General features: G+C 36.6%; 1 protein-coding gene across 1 annotated transcript in view; it reads left to right on the forward strand.

Moving 5' to 3' along the window:
• Positions 1–7552, forward strand: part of LOC308705525 (synaptic vesicle glycoprotein 2C) — a gene marked incomplete at both ends in the record, with an annotated part of 45292 nt that extends 37740 nt beyond the window's left edge. The window contains 3 exons of the mRNA XM_081390569.1: positions 291–494; positions 632–791; positions 7369–7552. Coding sequence (XP_081246695.1) covers positions 291–494; positions 632–791; positions 7369–7552 — 548 coding nt within the window. The remainder of the gene's footprint in view (positions 1–290; positions 495–631; positions 792–7368) is intronic.
• Between the last annotated feature and the right edge of the window lie 10847 nt (positions 7553–18399).

Consider the following 18399-nt stretch of genomic DNA (forward strand, 5'->3'; position numbering starts at 1 on the left):
ATCTATCTATCTATCTATCTATCTATCTATCTATCTATCTATCTATCTGTATCAACCAATCATCTATCTATCTATCTATCTATCTATCTATCTATCTATCTATCTGTCTGTCTGTCTGTCTATCTATCCGTCTGTCTATCTATCTATCTATCTATCTATCTATCTATCTATCTATCTATCTGTCTGTCTGTCTGTCTGTCTGTCTCTGTCTATCAATCATCTTTCTATCTGTGTAAGTATAAGTTGATCATGTGTAATGTCTCTCATCATCTCTCGTCTGTCTCGTCCAGATATCGACGACTCAAAACTCATCGGCTCCACCGTGATCAACTCCACGTTTGCGCACAACAAGACTGGCTGTCAGATGACGTTTGATGACGATTACAGCGCGTACTGGGTGTATTTCATCAACTTCCTGGGAACGCTGGCCGTGTTGCCAGGCAACATCGTCTCCGCCCTCCTCATGGACAAAGTGGGCCGTTTGAGCATGTTAGGTGATGACATCACCAGTCAACTGCAACTTCACCACATTCTAAATTCTAAAATTCTAATTCTAAAAATCATTTTGAGAACCTAGAAATCTATGTCATGTTGTGTATGTGTGTGTGTGTATGTGTGTGTGTGTGTTCAGGCGGCTCGATGGTGTTGTCCGGCATCAGCTGTTTCTTCCTGTGGTTCGGCACCAGTGAGTCCATGATGATCGCGATGCTCTGCCTTTATAACGGACTCAGTATATCAGCCTGGAACTCACTGGACGTGGTGACGGCCGAGCTCTACCCCACCGACAGGAGGTACACGCACACACCGTCGCTAATGAACATGGAGCACAAACATTTAGACACATTTTTAAGACTGTCACTAATGCATTGACATCTGTGGAGCATCAACATACAGTGAGGGGCTGTTATCAAATTATTACAAACACTTTTTGTTAGGGGTGCAACGGATCAAAAAACTCACGGTTCGGATCGTTTCTCGGATCAGAGTCACGGATCGGATCATTTTTCGGATCAGCAAAAAAAAAAAAAAAAGACAAGACAAATAAACATAAGTTTTGTCTTTTTGTTTATTAACACTTAAAATATTAAATAAAAATATATAAAATCAACAGTGGGTGCGCGACGGGATGACGTAACGTGGCCATGCTTGATGTGTTTCCACCGATGTCCCGATACCACTTTTTCACTTCCGATACGATTAGAGTTGTTCCGATTCCGATACCAGTGCCGATACCAAACAAAATGCTGGCATCGGTATCGGCGAGTAATTGTACCCATGTACCGATCCGATACCATTTTCTTAAACAATAACATTACCTAGTTAAGTACGCTAGCTTTGCTTAACGCGGCAAATCAGAGATCAATTCTTCCTCGCTGCTCTAAACAGTGGTTGCGTGTGGCAACGCAGGAAGCAACCACTATTTAGAGCAGCGAAGAAGAAATGAAAACGCGCACTGGCAGTATGTCCGCTGTTTGGCAGTATTTCAGACTGGACCAACCAGCCATTAAAACGGCGACATGTCTCATATGCCATACTGTAATAATTTCGAGGGGTGGCACAAGAAGAAGCAACTTCAACACAAGTAACTTAATAAAGCATTTGAAGACGCGTCACCCCGCAGAACACGACGGTTACATAAACGCAAGGACAGAGAAGGATGAGCCGCGCCAGAATCAACAATCTCTGGAAGCTTCATTCAAACCAAGAGAAAAGTTTTCAAAAGACAGCCAACGAGCGATACATCCAACAAAATTATCGAGTTTATTATTCTGGATGACCAGCCGCTGTTCAGTCATCGAAAACAATGGATTTCGCCGCTTGGAGCCCCAGTACAATTTGACTGGACGCAAATACATATCTGAAACAGCGTTCCCTATTCGAGATAGTGCGTAAACACATTTCATGTAAACTAAAAGATGTGAAAACAATCAGCTTTACTACCGACATCTTTAGTTGAGGTTTATTTATACTCTATTACTCAAGTTTCTTATTTCACTACATTGTGGCTGCACTTATTTAAAGGACTAATGTTAGAATGAGTACAAGTTACTGTTGTACTTTTCTTTTCTTTTTTTTACCTATGTATTTGAAAAATGAAATGCCGTTTATTTAACAAAATTGTTTCTGGACTTCAAGTTATAAAGAGATTATTTTTCTTATATTATTCATAGTTATATAACTAAATAAAACTAAAATACCTTTTTCAGTTTATAGGATTAGATGTGTGGCTGCATTTGAAGTTCTTTTTCAAATAAATAATATATTGCTGTGAAATGTATGTCAGATAATAAAAATACTCTAGTTCACTGTATGTATTTGTTCATGTTTAATTAAGGGATTATTCTGAAGCACACCATAAAATAATTATATCAATTCATACAGGATTAGCAATTGCAGCTGTAGGCCTAAAGATACACACCCAGGTATCGGATCGGTACTCGGTATCGGCCGATACCCTGAGTCCAGGTATCGGAATCGGTATCGGGGAGGGAAAAAGAGTATCGTAACATCTCTAGATACGATACCGATGCCGCAGCTTTGGCTACTTGCCGATACCGAAATCAATCCGATATTTTTATTTTAATCTTGAAATAATACTACTAATAATAAAATATATGGAAGCACTTTGCTCAATTAGCCACATAAAAACATCTCACTCAAATGGAGAACAAATACTTCTCCAGTATAGTCCACAACAACAGCTGATAATGAAAGACTGCCACCCTTTTGAAAGACCTTGAGATATGTTTGGTAATTGTACCTGAATGAATTTAAAATTAAACTTTAACGTTATTCTCATCTGAATTATAAATAATTTATTTCTGTATAAAAAATACTACCATTAAAAACACATTTGATTTTCTTTTTTAATCAATGTAGAATGTGTAACTTCAAAATAAACATTACTCTGTTTGAGGACAAGAAATGAAAAACAATGCAATATGATGAATGTCCAAAAGATTAGATAATTTTTGCTTTTAAACACCGTGTGTGTGGGTGACAGTTAGGTTACAGTTTGACAAGAGTTTACAGTTTGACTGTTCCACATGTTTCCACTGTTCGATCGCGCCCGTGCCTCTCTCTCTCGCTCTCTCTCACACACACACGCATTGCAATCTTGACATCGCAGCCTGTTCATTTTGCTGCGTTCACACGAAACGCGAATAGAGCGTCAAATTCGCGTTTAGTTCGATGCTTGAACAGTTAGAATCCTTTCGCGCGTCCAAAGCGAATAGGACGCGCCGCGCGCGTATAATGATAAAGCGAGCGTTTGAAGCGAATTAGACGCGTGTTCCAGGGAAGCCAAAATGCTCCCATACAGGTAATTTTAAATGACGCAGGGCGTTCAAGCTCCTCCGTTCGGTTCCTCCGCTCGCCATGACCACGCTGTGTGTGGACTGAACATGCGCACAACTTATTTTTTTTTTCATAAATCAATCCGCGAATCACGTGTGTGCCGAACCGAAGATATTGATCCGAACGGATCACGGATCAATGATGATCCGTTGCACCACTACTTTTTGTATGTACACTACCGTTCAAAAGTTTGGGGTCAGTAAGATCTTTAATGTTTTTAAAAGAAGTCTCTTCTGCTCACCAAGGCTGCATTTATTTGGTTAAAAATACAAACAAAAACAGTAATATTATGAAATATTATTTCAATTTAAAACGACTGTTTTCTATGTAAATATACAGTAAAGTGTAATATATTCCTGTGATCAAAGCTGAATTTTCAGCATCATTACTCCAGTCTTTAGTGTCACATGATCCTTCAGAAATCATTCTGATATGATGATTTGATGCTCAAGAAACATTCATTATTATCAATGTTGAAAACAGTTTTTTACATTTTTATTTCATGATGCTATGATGAATAGAAAGTTCAAAAGAACAGCATTTATCTGCAATCTAAAGCTTTTGTAACATTAAACACTACCGTTCAAAAGTTTGGGGTCAGTAAGAATTTACTTATTTTAAGAAATAAAATAAATCAATACTTTTATTCATCAAGGATGAGTTAAACTGATCAAAAGTTACAGTAGAGACATTTATAATGTTAGAAAATATTCTATTTTAAATAAATGTTCTTTTGAACTTTCTATTCATCAAAGAATTTTGAAAAAAATTTGTGCACAACTGTTTTCAACATTGATAATAATAATGAATGTTTCTTGAGCAGCAAATCATCATATTAGAATGATGAAGGATCATGTGACACTGAAGACTGGAGTAATGATGCTGAAAATTCAGCTTTGATCACAGGAATAAATTACAGTTTAAAATATATTAAAATAGAAAACAGTCGTTTTAAATTGTCATAATATTTAACAATATTACTGTTTTTTTAATGTTTTTTTTTTATCAAATAAATGCAGCCTTGGTGAGCAGAAGAGACTTCTTTTAAAAACATTAAAAAAATCTTACTGACCCCAAGCTTTTGAACGGTAGTGTACATTTAAGTTTTAGATGAAGAACTTAAAACTGAAATTAGAGATGTTGCTTTGGCAACTAACTGAAATGAGTTTAAGTTGAATAACTAAAATTACTAACTGGGGGAAAAATATGGAATATTTTAAAAAGCAAACATAAAATTACAAAAAATTTAAAACTAAAGAACTATTTAATATAAATAATAACAAATATATAATAATATATAAATAGTACTAAATAGCATTTCTACAGTACATTAATGATCTTCTGGGTATCTGTTCATTCTAACTAATTAAATAATAAAGTTTTATTTAAATCATTATTCTGTTGTTCCTGGAACTTCTTATGCTGCATTTTATGTCTGTTTTTATAGCTAAAGTAGAGAAATACTGCCGTTTACGATGCAATCATATATTAGTACAAATAAACAACATAATATATTTAATTTTATAATTACAATATGTGTATGACTTGCATCTATTATTTATATTTATTTCATATTATATTTATTATATTGTTATAGTATAATGGTTTAGTGTACAAATTAATGTATGTAATATATATAATGTTTATTAACATATTTGATCCTGTCATCCTAATAACATAAACAAAACATAATATAATAATAACCTAATTTTTGTGCTATAAAAGCACTGCTCTGTATAAGTAAAATGTCTAATCTAATTATATATAATTATATAATTTAAAAGATAGTTCCCCATAAACAGCTTCATAATAACTACACTGAAAAGTGTAGTTTAGCTACAGTCGAGATACTTTTGAGTAAATGATCAGTGGCGAGTTTTATGTACACTGAAAAACATTTGTGTGTAGGATTTACTTTTAAACAGTAGCGTACCGTGGGGTTTCAGTCAGGGCCTTCAGTAACGATCTACCCCCCCCCCCCCCCCCCCCCAAAAAAAAAATAAAAATACAATCATGCACTGTATGCACTGCGTAACATCAACGACGAGACAGCTGATCTTCAACCTCAGCGCACACGCACACCACTGTACATTATAAAAGCTGAGCTGAAACATCTCGCGCACGGATGTAAGTTAGTAATACAAATAAATAAAACATCTCCGGTTAACTAGCAGGACATTAATTTTCGTTTGTTGAATAAGATGCATTCTAGCGCTGAAATGTGTTGTTCAAGCTGAGTGCTCGTTGCCGCTGTTATCAGTGGCGCGGATACAGTGTTCTCTTGTGGCTCGCGCACAGTTTTCACTCAGATGCGCGCTTCAATCTAGCGCCGTTGCGGAGACTTTCTATTCGTTGAAATCTTACAAAACAAAATGCACACAAACGCCTTGCTTGATATACAACCACTGATGAACATATTCGGTAAAATAAAAATAAAAAACTATACAAGTGTGGACTCGAACCCAGAACCTCTGACACACTTGGCTAAAGTTCTACCACTGGACCATCGTCGAACACTAAAGTTGCATAGTTATCAATGCATTTACTCACGTGGAAATTCTCGGTATTAACAAAATTGGTAGATCTAGAATGACAAATGTACCCAAAATGACCCAATGTACTAATGAAATTTATTTCTGGACATCGTAATGTTATTTTTCCTGAAAATTGTTATTGTACACAAACATGTATTGTATCTGCCCACCCATGTCGATGACATCAGCGCGGGCTAGCCGTCGACACATCGCTGGGCCTCTGGGGCGTTCTGTCATACGCATCACAATTTGATTGGCTGATAAAACACGTCAGTCAAAGTTATGATCAATTGGAAAACGGCAGCTTCAACGGAAGGCTAGCTATACTACTAGTGCTGGTCCACGGCGTTTAGATGACATATGTAAAATCCAGCTCAGACTCACAAAAAATAACCATATTCTTTCTGGAAATATAATTGTAACGTACTGATAGACAGTAATTGAATTTAGACATGTTCAGACACACATTAATTTAATTTTAGAAAAAAAAAATTCTATTTTGACAGGGCCAGCAGAGAAGGCCCTGCTGGCTCTGACGGCACACCACTGCTTTTAAACCATTTTCACACAGAAACTGCTTGTAAATTTCACAAATAATTACAAAAGCAACACATTGAATATTCCAAAGCTCTTTGTTTTATTCACAACTTTGTGGACTTTTAGACGTCAAAGCTTACTGCGACTTAACTATAAAAGTACCAGTATTAGTACTATCACTGCTGATATTGCTAGCTCTGCTGATATTGCTAGCTCTGCTGATCTTGCTAATACTGCTGATATTGCTAGCTTTGCTGATCTTGCTAGCTCTGCTGATATTGCTAGCTTTGCTGATCTTGCTAGCTCTGCTGATATTGCTAGCGTTGCTGATCTTGCTAATACTGCTGATATTGCTAGCTCTGCTGATCTTGCTAGCTCTGCTGATCTTGCTAGCTCTGCTGATATTGCTAATACTGCTGATATTGCTAGCTTTGCTGATCTTGCTAGCTCTGCTGATATTGCTAGCTTTGCTGATCTTACTAGCTCTGCTGATATTGCTAGCTCTGCTGATCTTGCTAATGCTGCTGATATTGCTAGCTCTACTGATATTGCTAGCTCTGCTGATCTTGCTAGCTCTACTGATATTGCTAGCTCTGCTGATCTTGCTAATACTGCTGATATTGCTAGCTTTGCTGATCTTGCTAGCTCTGCTGCTATTGCTAGCTTTGCTGATCTTGCTAGCTCTGCTGATCTTGTTAATACTGCTGATATTGCTAGCTTTGCTGATCTTGCTAGCTCTGCTGATATTGCTAATGCTGCTGATCTTATTAGCTCTGCTGATATTGCTAATACTGCTGATATTGCTAGCTTTGCTGATCTTGCTAGCTCTGCTGATATTGCTAATGCTGCTGATCTTATTAGCTCTGCTGATATTGCTAGCTCTGCTGATATTGCTAGCTCTGCTGATCTTGCTAATGCTGCTGGTCTCTTTGGTCTGCAGGGGAACTGGATTCGGCTTCTGTAATGCCATGTGTAAACTGGCCGCCGTCTTGGGGAATGTAATATTTGGTTCGTTGGTGGGAATCACGAAATCGATCCCGATCCTGTTGGCGTCGACTGTGCTGGTCGGCGGAGGCCTGGTGGGTCTGAGACTACCCGACACCCGCTCCAACGTCCTCATGTGACCCCACTACACCTGTGACCTCTGACCCCTGAGCCGCCACGGAAACACGCTCAGGGTGCAGGTGGAGCCAGCGGCTGTGATGCATTTGCTTTCTTTATTCATTTAAAGTATGTCGTTTTTAACTTAAAAACAATTATTTATGGATTTCATTTATTGGTTTAGTTTTTGACTTGCCCAGTTTAGATTAAAACTAATGCCTTCATTGCTGTAAATCAAATGTTATGAAGTGTCAAAACGAAAACGTGTCAATCTGTTTTTAGACTGCGAGTTTGTGAGCTAATCTGGGTTGGAAGAGTTATTTAAAATTATTTATTTAGAAAATACAGCAATTTTGTTATTATTATTTTTTTAAATGTTATCTTTATTATTTTTAGCTGAACACAAAAAATTCAGGTGATTTTAATTTTTTTTTTTTTTATATCAAAACACTACTTAATTTCCTTGAAATGCTCAAACAAAGAGTAAAAAGGCCATTTAGAGATGTAAACATTAGCGATAACAGCTTTTATTGGTAGCGTAGGTCCGATTCTCCGGTGGCCAGAGGCGGCCTTTGCAGTTCAGAGGGTGCCCCCCTCCACCCCCCTCCCCATATTCGTGAAAACAGCACTTTGTGTGGTATTGCTTATACCATTATGTATAAAAAACAAGAAATTATACTGAGACTTTTTGAAACATTGCAAAGGCCGCCACTGCATTTCTTAAACAAGATGATAACGATTATCCAGTTTACATTTTCTGCTTTTTATAATGATTTAGCTAGCGGAAGAACACGCTTCGACTTCATTCTTGCCTTCGTGAACTTTGTCGTCGATGTAGCTGAAACAGACTTAATTTGTGTGTCTCTCTCTCTCTCTTTTTTAGGTTTAGGGGGTGGTTCAGAGTAAAATCAACCTTGGGTCCTTTGCACCATGACCTCGAGCCAAACACTGGCTTCTGACCCAGAAGCCTTTTTTCCCTTGAACATTATTAAAGTCAGAGCTTATTTAGAGATATCAGTCGGATGGCTTAGTGCAGGCGCTAATGGATCCAAGGCTGTATCTCGTAAATTACCCCACTAATAATGCCCAGAATGGCACCAAACTCCTACAGTCGTACAAATAGGTTCTGTTCTCATAAAACGAGGCATTGGAAAGTTTGTAAGTACATCAGGAGTTTATTTAAATAACACTTGCCTGATGGCTAATGCTACCGCTAACCTGGACGTCGAGGTCACTTCCGTGATTTGGGAAAAACCCGTAAAAGTCCTTTGCAAAACTCACAAGTGTAAGGGAAATGAATTTAACATAAATAATTTTTTTCCGAAGTGTTGACAACTTAGTGTTAACTAATAATTGTTGCAAACTGGTACAACCAACAAAACATTAGTGCATTCCTGGAACTGGGCGTCGTTACACTACATCCTTATGCATCGCTTTCTGCCAGGACTTTTACGGGCTTTTCCCAAATCACGGAAGTGACCTCGACGTCCAGGTTAGCGGTAGCATTAGCCATCAGGCAAGTGTTATTTAAATAATTTCCTGATGTACTTACAAACTTTCCAATGTCTTGTTTTATGAGAACAGAACCTATTTGTACTGTAGAAGTTTGGTCCATTCTGGGCATTATTAGTGGGGTAATTTACGAGATAGATCCTTGGATCCATTAGCGCCTGCACTAAGCCATTCGGCTGATATCTCTAAATAAGCTCTAACTTTAATAATGTTCAACCAAGGGAAAAAAAGCTTCTGGGGGGGTGTTTGGCTCGAGGTCATGGTGCAAAGGACCCTAGGTTGATCCATCCCTTCAAGGGTTACGGCGTCTTGATAACCCTAGTCTAGCTGCTACGCTTCCATGTGCGAACTCTTCTTTTGAAAACTGAATGGCCTTTGCTTCCTCTCCGTGCCTCCTTCCTCTTAAATCCCTCCGGTCGGCTTCTCGTAGGTTGTAGCGATCCATCGTACAGCAGAACCGAGTGCGTTTCAAATGCTCTACTGCTCAAATAGGTCGTATTTCGCCATTTCATCACATTCCACTGGAAATTTCATACATGCAATTGTGCAATATGACTAGACGTGATACGGCCGCATCTTAGAAAATAATAAAAGCCATTCAGCCTGGTCTGATCTCTTCTGCTGCTGTCTACATGCACTGAAGTACACTAAACAGCAGAAACAAACTCTACACAAGTCAACGCTGAGACCTTTCAGATGGAGAACTTTGTTTCTGGCCTAATTTAATGATATTTTGTCGTGTGTATGTCGGGAAAGTTAAGATAAACACTTGTTTTGAACTTATCACGGGCGACAACGTTTGCTGTACACGTCTAAATGTTGTAAAGTGTTGCCTGTTGAGTTAAAACATTATTTTTTCATGGTCATATGTGTGTGCAAACGTCTCCTCATGTGTATGTGTAGATATATTGTATTTACTGACATTCATTTCTGTCTATAGGTGTTTATTTGGGCTGGTTGTGTGATTTTTTTGGGGTGTTATTTGAGCTTACAAGGTGTTCTGAACAAATTCAGTTCGTGAGAGGAACGAATTCAATATAAAGTTGAACTTGTGTTTTTTATATTCATTTCTGAACAAATTCAAGTGGCCTATCTGAAAAAATTCCACACACACAAATGAAACATGATGTCTTGTTGATAAATACACCCGTGCATGTGCATATTGAGATTTGTGTTGCAGTGATTTGTCTGTCGTGCTTTCGCCATGAGTTTATTTCTCGGTTTGAAAGATGAATGTATCATTATTGTGAGCGTGTGATGTCGTTCTGAAATGGGTTTTGATTGGTTGTGGATCTGGCATGCCAACGACACGTCTGCCATCACTGCTGGCCAGATTTCTCTGATATATCTGATTTTATTTTGAAAAGAGAGAGAAAAGTGCCATGCACAGTGTGAACGGAACTGAAGTGGATCCAGAAGTACTGCTATTAAAGAGTTTCATTATAAGACTAAAGAGTGTCTGCTTATTCTTTTCCTTTAAACAGACCCTAAATTCATTTTTGTGGAATAAAAGTTAAGAGTTACATCCTTCATTCTGTCTCAGAGTGGGATATAAGGTGTAATATATCATAAAATATCAAAGCAGAATCTGATGAGAATCGATTAAGATTCTGTATGAACTGATATTTTGGGTGGAGAAAAAATTTGGTCCATTGGTTTAACCTAAAAAAAAAACATGTTGGAGACTAATATTTTGTAAATAAAGTAGTTAATTATGTTTTTTATTTTGTCAAAATATTAATATTATTGCATATTATTGCAAATATTGCATATTACAAAGTATAATTGCAAAAAAACTTGCGTCGCTTCATAAAACTTGATGTCTTTACTACCTTTCTAGGTCTTGAAAGTGGTAGTTGCATCGACTGTCAATGGAGGGACAGAAATCTCTCAGATTTCATCAAAAATATCTTCATTTGTGTTCTGAAGATGAATGAAAGTCTTACAGGTTTGGAAAGACATGAGGGTTAGTAATTAATGACAGAATTTTCATTTTTGGGTGAATCATCCCTCTAACAGCAGTATGAACTGACGGCGATATGGACTTTTAATCATCTAATTAATCCTAGCTAACTATTTTTATTGTTGAATATATTTAGTTTTGATGTGTGAATGTTAGTGAGTATAAGATGGAGAAAAACACTTACAGATCTGCATATGCGGTGGATATTGGTTATGCTCATCTTTGCTCACTCCTCAAGGCATCTTGAGTAAAACAGCTCTGCAAAATACCCGAACCGGAAACGATGCAACCCGTCCCATTATATTATTGAAAACCTGTTTGAATTGATTAAAAACAAGTGAAAGTCAAAATTTTTTTTTTTTTTTTTTTTTTTTTTATTAATATACAACTTTAAAGTACAAACATTTAAGGCAGAAATGAATAATCATACATTTGTGATCGTGTTGATATCACATATATGAACATACAACAAAAAAAAAAAAAAAAAAAAAAAAGAAGGGGCGAGGGTCTTAGTCCAATAATTTAAACATATCCAAAACAGAGAGGAGTTTTAGGGCATTTTTGTCCATCATCCAATGAAGAGACTTCACAAATAGCTTTAAGTCATTCTTCCATCCATTGAAATGGGGTTTGATTTTTAAATACTTGCATCTGTGAATAAAGTGTTTACCTAAAGCAATCAGATTGTTTATCAAAAAATCTGAGTCTTTATCACTCAGAAAGACTCCAATTTTAATTGAATTCACATTTAAAGGCTGAAACAATATCTCTTTAGATTGCAACCAACTTTGAAATGTAAACCAAAATTCTTGCACACATTCACAGTAAAAGAAGATATGTTCTACAGTTTCAATTTCTTTTTCACAAAATCCACAAGAATTGTTTTCCCAATTAAATCGTTCATGTAAAAAACAATTAGACGGATAAATATCATTCAAGATTTTAAACGTCACTTCTTTGGCCTTGGGGAGGATTGGGTAAGATAAGTAGCGCTTTCTTATTTTTTTAGCTTCAACATCACTGAAATCTTTTAGAACATATTTTCTTTTCAATTGACCAGGGTAATATTGTTTGGATAACACATTCCTAATAAACTTATTTGTAAACCCTTTACTGTTTAAATTTATTCCGTCAATACAAAGTGGTCTCATTACTGAAGTATAGTTTGAATACATTACAAACTGTCTAATCATAATTTGCATGGGTACTGGAATGGCCTTTAACACTTTATTATATTCCTTAATTGGGCACTGAAAATTGAATTTTTCACACAAATCTCTATAATTCAAAAAATTACCACAATTATCCATCAAATGAGTTAATGCCCATAATCCTTTTTCCATCCAAGTTTCTAAAAACAAAGATTTTCTATTACTCAAAATATATCTGTTGTTCCACAGAGGTGTATTATGTGGTGTAAAGTTGTGCTTAAACAATAGGTTCCAGTACAACAGAGCTTGCTGATGGAAATCAGACAGTTTTACAGGTAGTTTGCTTAAATCATAGTCACAACGCAATACAAAATTAATTCCCCCCATTTTCTGGAAAATTGCATTCGGGATGCTAAACCAAAAAGAGTCACTATGACACACAAATGAATTCAACCATTTTAGTTTAAGTACGCCATTCATCACAGAAAAATCTATGGCATTCATGCCACCCTCTTCAAAACTCTTAATCATGTCATTTTTCCGAATATAATGGCATTTACCCTTCCAAATAAAATTGAAATTTATTTTATTTATTAATTTAATCATGTTGTTTGAAATTTCTAATGAAAAGGCCGGGTAGATGGCTCTTGATATACTCTCCGTCTTAGATAGAAGAGTTCTGCCAAAAATTGTTATATCCCTTTGCAGCCACGAATTCAAAATTACTTTACACTTATCAATATTTTTAAGAATATTTTCTTTTTCTCTTACTTTTTTATTTCTGGTGACCATTATGCCCAAATATTTGACATCAGGTTTAACCTGTATATTATCAATCAAGTGGTCTGGCTGGTCATGTAAAGCTAAAATTTCACATTTATTAATGTTCAATATAACACCTGATGCTTTCGAAAACTGGCTGATTGAATCTAACGCTTTGGAAATTTGCCTTTTGTCTTTTAAAAATAACGTCGTGTCGTCAGCAAATTGACTTATTATGATGTGCTTTCCCATGATGTTGAAGCCATCAGAAATATTCATTCTTATCCTAATAGACAATAGCTCAGCGACCATTATAAATAATAAAGGAGAGCTGTTACAGCCTTGTCTAATGCCCCTCTTAACTGCGAATCGAGAGCATGTACCGTGCTCCAGAGATACACAGCTATTAATATCGTTATAAAGTAGACAAATTAAATTTGAGAATTTCTGTCCAAAACCAAAATGATTTAGAGTTTCTAAAATAAAGGGGTGTTCAACTGAATCAAAGGCTTTGTAAAAATCTAAAAATACAATAAAACCCTTTTCTATAAATGTATGACTGTAATCTATCAAATCTAGTACCAACCGTATGTTATTATGTATAGATCTTCCAGCAAGGAAGCCAGACTGAGTCTCATTTATTATCTGAGGAAGGCCTCTTTTCATTCTAGCTGCAATGATTCCGGATAATAACTTATAATCAATGTTAAGAAGTGTAATCGGTCTTAAATTATCTAAAATTCTTTTGTCTTTGCCATGTTTTGGAATAAGTATTATTAGACCTTGCTTCATGCTTGTCATTAATTCATTCTTCTCTATGCATTCTTGAATTGCCTTAAATAATAAATGTCTGATTTCCTTCCAAAAAAATCGATAAAATTCAGCAGTGAGCCCGTCGGTACCTGGAGATTTATTTAAAGACAATTTCATGCTTACGCCATCCAGTTCTTCTATTGTTAAATCAGATTCACAGAATTCTCTAAACGAAACATCAATCTTGGGAATGAAGTTCTTAATTTCATTTAAAAAATTGGAAGAATCTATTTTGGAATATGCAGAAGTGTAAAGATTCTTATAAAATGTAAACACTGCATTTTCCATGGTTTTATTGTCCTTACACTCAACTTCATTTATCAGTAAACATGATATTGCCTTGCTTTCCTGTCTTCTCTTCTCTAAATTACAAAAATACGAGGTGTTCTTTTCTCCTTCCTCTATCCACTTTGCTCGTGATCTCACATAAGCACCTTGAGCTCTTTTGCTAAACATATCGTCTAATTTAGTTTGCAATATCAATAATTTTCTTCTATCTTCACTGTTTAATTCTGTCTTTTCACAGCATTTACTAATTTCCTGAAACAAAATCATTTCTTCTTTTCTTTTTTCTTTGGCAATCTCCTTGCTAACCTTAATGGAACATTCTCGAATTCTATACTTTACAAATTCCCATTTATTGCAAAAACTCTCTATATTCTCATTATTTTCAATTTCAATTATTAATTCTTTTATCTTTGTGCAATAATCTTTATTTTTTAACAGACCGGAGTTAAATTTCCAGTAACCTTTATTTTTCTTTATTTTATCAACTGGATTTAATTTAATTTCTACAATGCAATGATCCGTTAAAGGGGCTTTGGAAATCAAGATATCTGAGACAAAATCTTTAAGCGATTGATCAACGAGCCAGTAGTCAATCCTGGATTTACATGTGTTATTAGGTTTAAACCAGGAGTATTGTTTAACTCCTGAATTTAAACTTCTCCAAATGTCTATCAGATGGTTGTTATTCATAAAATCCCCAATTATATGATTAAAGTGGTGACTATCAAATTTAGTGGGCCATCTATCTTCCCATTCATCAGGTGCCATATTCCAGTCACCTCCCATTATAATAAAATCTGTTGGATACACTGTTTTAAACTCTGATAAAGTTTTTTCAACATCTTCAAGCATGTGTTTATTTTGGGTAAACGTTCTATGACCATATACATTAGTTAATATGAAAAAATAACCATCCATTTTCAAGACCACCACCAGCCAGTGTCCTTGACTATCTGTCCTGTATGCAATTATATCACCTGGAAACCTATTAAAGCAAACTGCAACACCAGCAGACTTGTTAGTCCCATGACTAAACAATATTCGATCCCCCCATTGGTTAGACCAAAACTTAACATCCTCTAGGGAAGAATGAGTTTCTTGTAATAATAGACATTGTGGTTTTCGCCCTTTGCAAAATAAAAATAATGCCTTTCGTTTAACCAAATCTTTTAGACCCCTCGCATTTAACGAAGCAAACGTGACTGAACAATTGAACATTGCTAAAGATAAAGAAGATAACTAAAACGAGAGAAAAAAAAAACTTGTAAGAACTTGTTTCAAAGCTTATTAACGCTTTTTTCGCAAATACAAAAAGAGTCCCTTGTCCTTTTAGCACACTCCTTTTCCATCTAGTGTAAGTTGATCAAACCTTCTACGATTAACCAATTCGTCGACCCTCAATGTATCCGTGCGGCCCACGGAAATAAGCACGCTTTCCCTCCCGACGAGCCTGCTCAATCTGCGGCCACAGTTTCTCCCTTGCCTCCCTGTCCTCTCGCGGTAGCATCTCGGCGAGGCGGACGCCTTTCTCTCTGCACACCCGGGAATCTTTGCATCGACGCCACAACTCCTCCTTGACAAATCTCCGCACAAATAAGACAACTACGTGTCTACTCCTGTTATCTTCTTTACGACCGACTCTGTGAACAATGTCGACTGCTTCTTCGAGTTGTTGCCGTTCTATGTCGGGGGCGATCTCACTGAAGAGTTGAATGACGTCTGCTCTAACGTTTTCGTCATTTCTTTCCGATAAACCTCTCAATTTCAGACACCATCTCATCTTGTATCTCTCCTGCTCTCGAATTCTTTCTTTAAGCTCGACGTTTTCTTTGGACAGACGATCGTTGCATCTTTCCAGCTCATTGATTTTCCCTTTGCATTCCTTAACTTCTTCTGCATTGAATTGCACAGCTTTAGCAAGGCTAGCAACCATGGTGCTCGTTTGTTTAGCTTGCTCTCGAAGTTGCGACAGTTGCTCATTAAAGTTCTTTTCCAAACTTTGAATGGCTTCCAATATGGTCAAGTTAGAGACCTCAGCTTCTTTTAAAGAAGTTTTGCACTTCTTACCGGCTGGAATCTTGCTCGGAGTTGTTGGAACATTGTCTTTTCTTTTGCTGATTGTGCTAACTTCCATAGTGTAATCATGAACAGTAGATTGCTCTTGAATCTTTGCTTCCTTAACACTCATCGCTGCTTGTTTTCTTTCACTGACCCCGTCTTTAAAAATCAATCTAGCTGGTTTGATCATACTTCATTTAACTTTTTATATTAGAGTGTCTTTAGTAAGCACATAATCAAAATTTGGGACAATTTTTCTTCCGACTCTAAAGTGACTAATCAACACGCCATCTTGCCCGGAACCAATCCTCTGTTTGTAGTGAAAGTCAAAATGTATCTTATTGTGACCTCAAGTGGCGAAAGTGGATGCATTAAAATGATCTCGTGGTAATATTAAAAAAAATATATAGAATCAAAATATATAGATATACTATATTGTTGTTGTTATATAATAACAATATATACGAATTGTATGACTAATTATTATAAATAATAATTGTTTTATTTTTTTAATCGTCTAATAATAGTAATGTATGAAACTTTTGGAGCTCGTGCGCCATCTAGTGTCGAAGCGTCGAACGGGTTTATTGATCACTCGTGTTCATCACGAAAATGTGATAAGCAAACACACCTTAAAAAAGTTAGGAAAACGTGCTCAACATTTTCATGATGAACACGAGTGGTCAATAAACCTGTTCGACACAAGATGGCGCACGAGCTCCAAACGTCTCGCATTGCTCAACTCCTCTCAGGTCCAGAACTTTTATTGGACCAGGACTGTTATTGATATGTGGTGTTTGATTCAGCAATGACATGCGGCTCTGAATCTGTTTGTCTGTGACTGACTCGAGGACAGTTTAATCCAGCAGGAATGCTCGAGTGAAATTAGACACTCACCAGCCCGCCTGTCTCTGTCTCTCTTTTCACCCTCTCTGTCTTTGAGTTTATGCCTGTGGTTTATCCCCGCTTAAAATCAGTTCACATCATCCACAAGGTGCAGTAGCCTATTATTATTATTATTAATAATATTTTACATTAAACATTACCATACATTTTATTTAATAAAATAAATTAAAATATGCTAAATAAAATAGAAATGATTAATGTCAATTTCAATCAGAGTTCTATCTGCTTATTTTTTTATGATTATATAACTATTAAAAAAAAACTGTTAATACTACTGAACCATTCTGAGCTCTTACTCAGATCAGGTTAAGCTTTGGAAAGGCTTGACGTTGTGAGTGCTCTTATAGTGTAAAACACGGCTTATACGAGATCATCCGAACTGCAGCTGCAATGGAAAGGGGAGAGGGTGTTTAATATTTTGCACGCACAGTATCTGCTAAACAGCTGTTTCAAATCATAGCTATATGAATTGAAAAATCAGCAGGACTGCAACTTTCGGCTTTGTAATGTTTAAAATGATTGCGTTCTGTGTAAGAGATGTTCTGTACACCGAAGTCATGTGCCAGTAAAGTCATATTTACATAATCATACAGTATGCACTCTGATAAGGATTAATGCGTTTTACTGCTGGGAAACAGCAGGATATTCAAAATGTCACATTTGAATTGCATTATTTGCATTATGAGTACAAAGGGAAATTCCAAATTGCACATATAAAAAAACCCACTGTAAGATAAAAATGCATAAAAATGTTTCATTCTTCTAACCCACCATCAATGGCAGAGTTTCTGTATATAAAACTAGTTGGACTTTCTTCACACAGGCCATGAACTCATATCAGATCTCTACTCCCTCCTGTAATTACTCTTGTGGGAGAAGAGGAAGAAGAACAACACATCTGTGCAATTATCCGTCATATCAGCGTCCTCAGAGAACGATCCCGGGGTTAAACCACCGGCAGCTGCTGCGTTCAGGAATAACAGAGGGAATCTGCTGCTGCTTCACTTGGGTCAGGTTCAAGAAGGTTAAAAAGGTTTTGCAGTGCAGGAATGCCATAGTTTACTGGTTAATATTAAAACATGCATAGTATGTCTCCATCAGCAGGACAAATAGGGCTATTTACATAATGTATTCTAGAGAAATTAATCACTGGGTTTTGCTAAGCGGGGAAAAGCACAACTGACATTGCTAATACTGATCTGAACTAACCTCTAACTTTTTAAAGACCGCAAGAAACCACATAGCAACTCCCTGGCAACCACCTAGAACATTCTGGCAACCACCTGGAACACCCCAGCAAGAACACTCTGGCAACCACTCAGAGCAACCATATAGCAAATCCCTGGCAACCACCTGGATCACCCTAACAACCACATAGCAAATCCCTGGCAACCACCTGGATCACCCTAACAACCAT

This window comes from Scardinius erythrophthalmus (assembly GCF_964197995.2).
Source record: "Scardinius erythrophthalmus genome assembly, chromosome: 17".
Taxonomy (NCBI): domain Eukaryota; kingdom Metazoa; phylum Chordata; class Actinopteri; order Cypriniformes; family Leuciscidae; genus Scardinius; species Scardinius erythrophthalmus.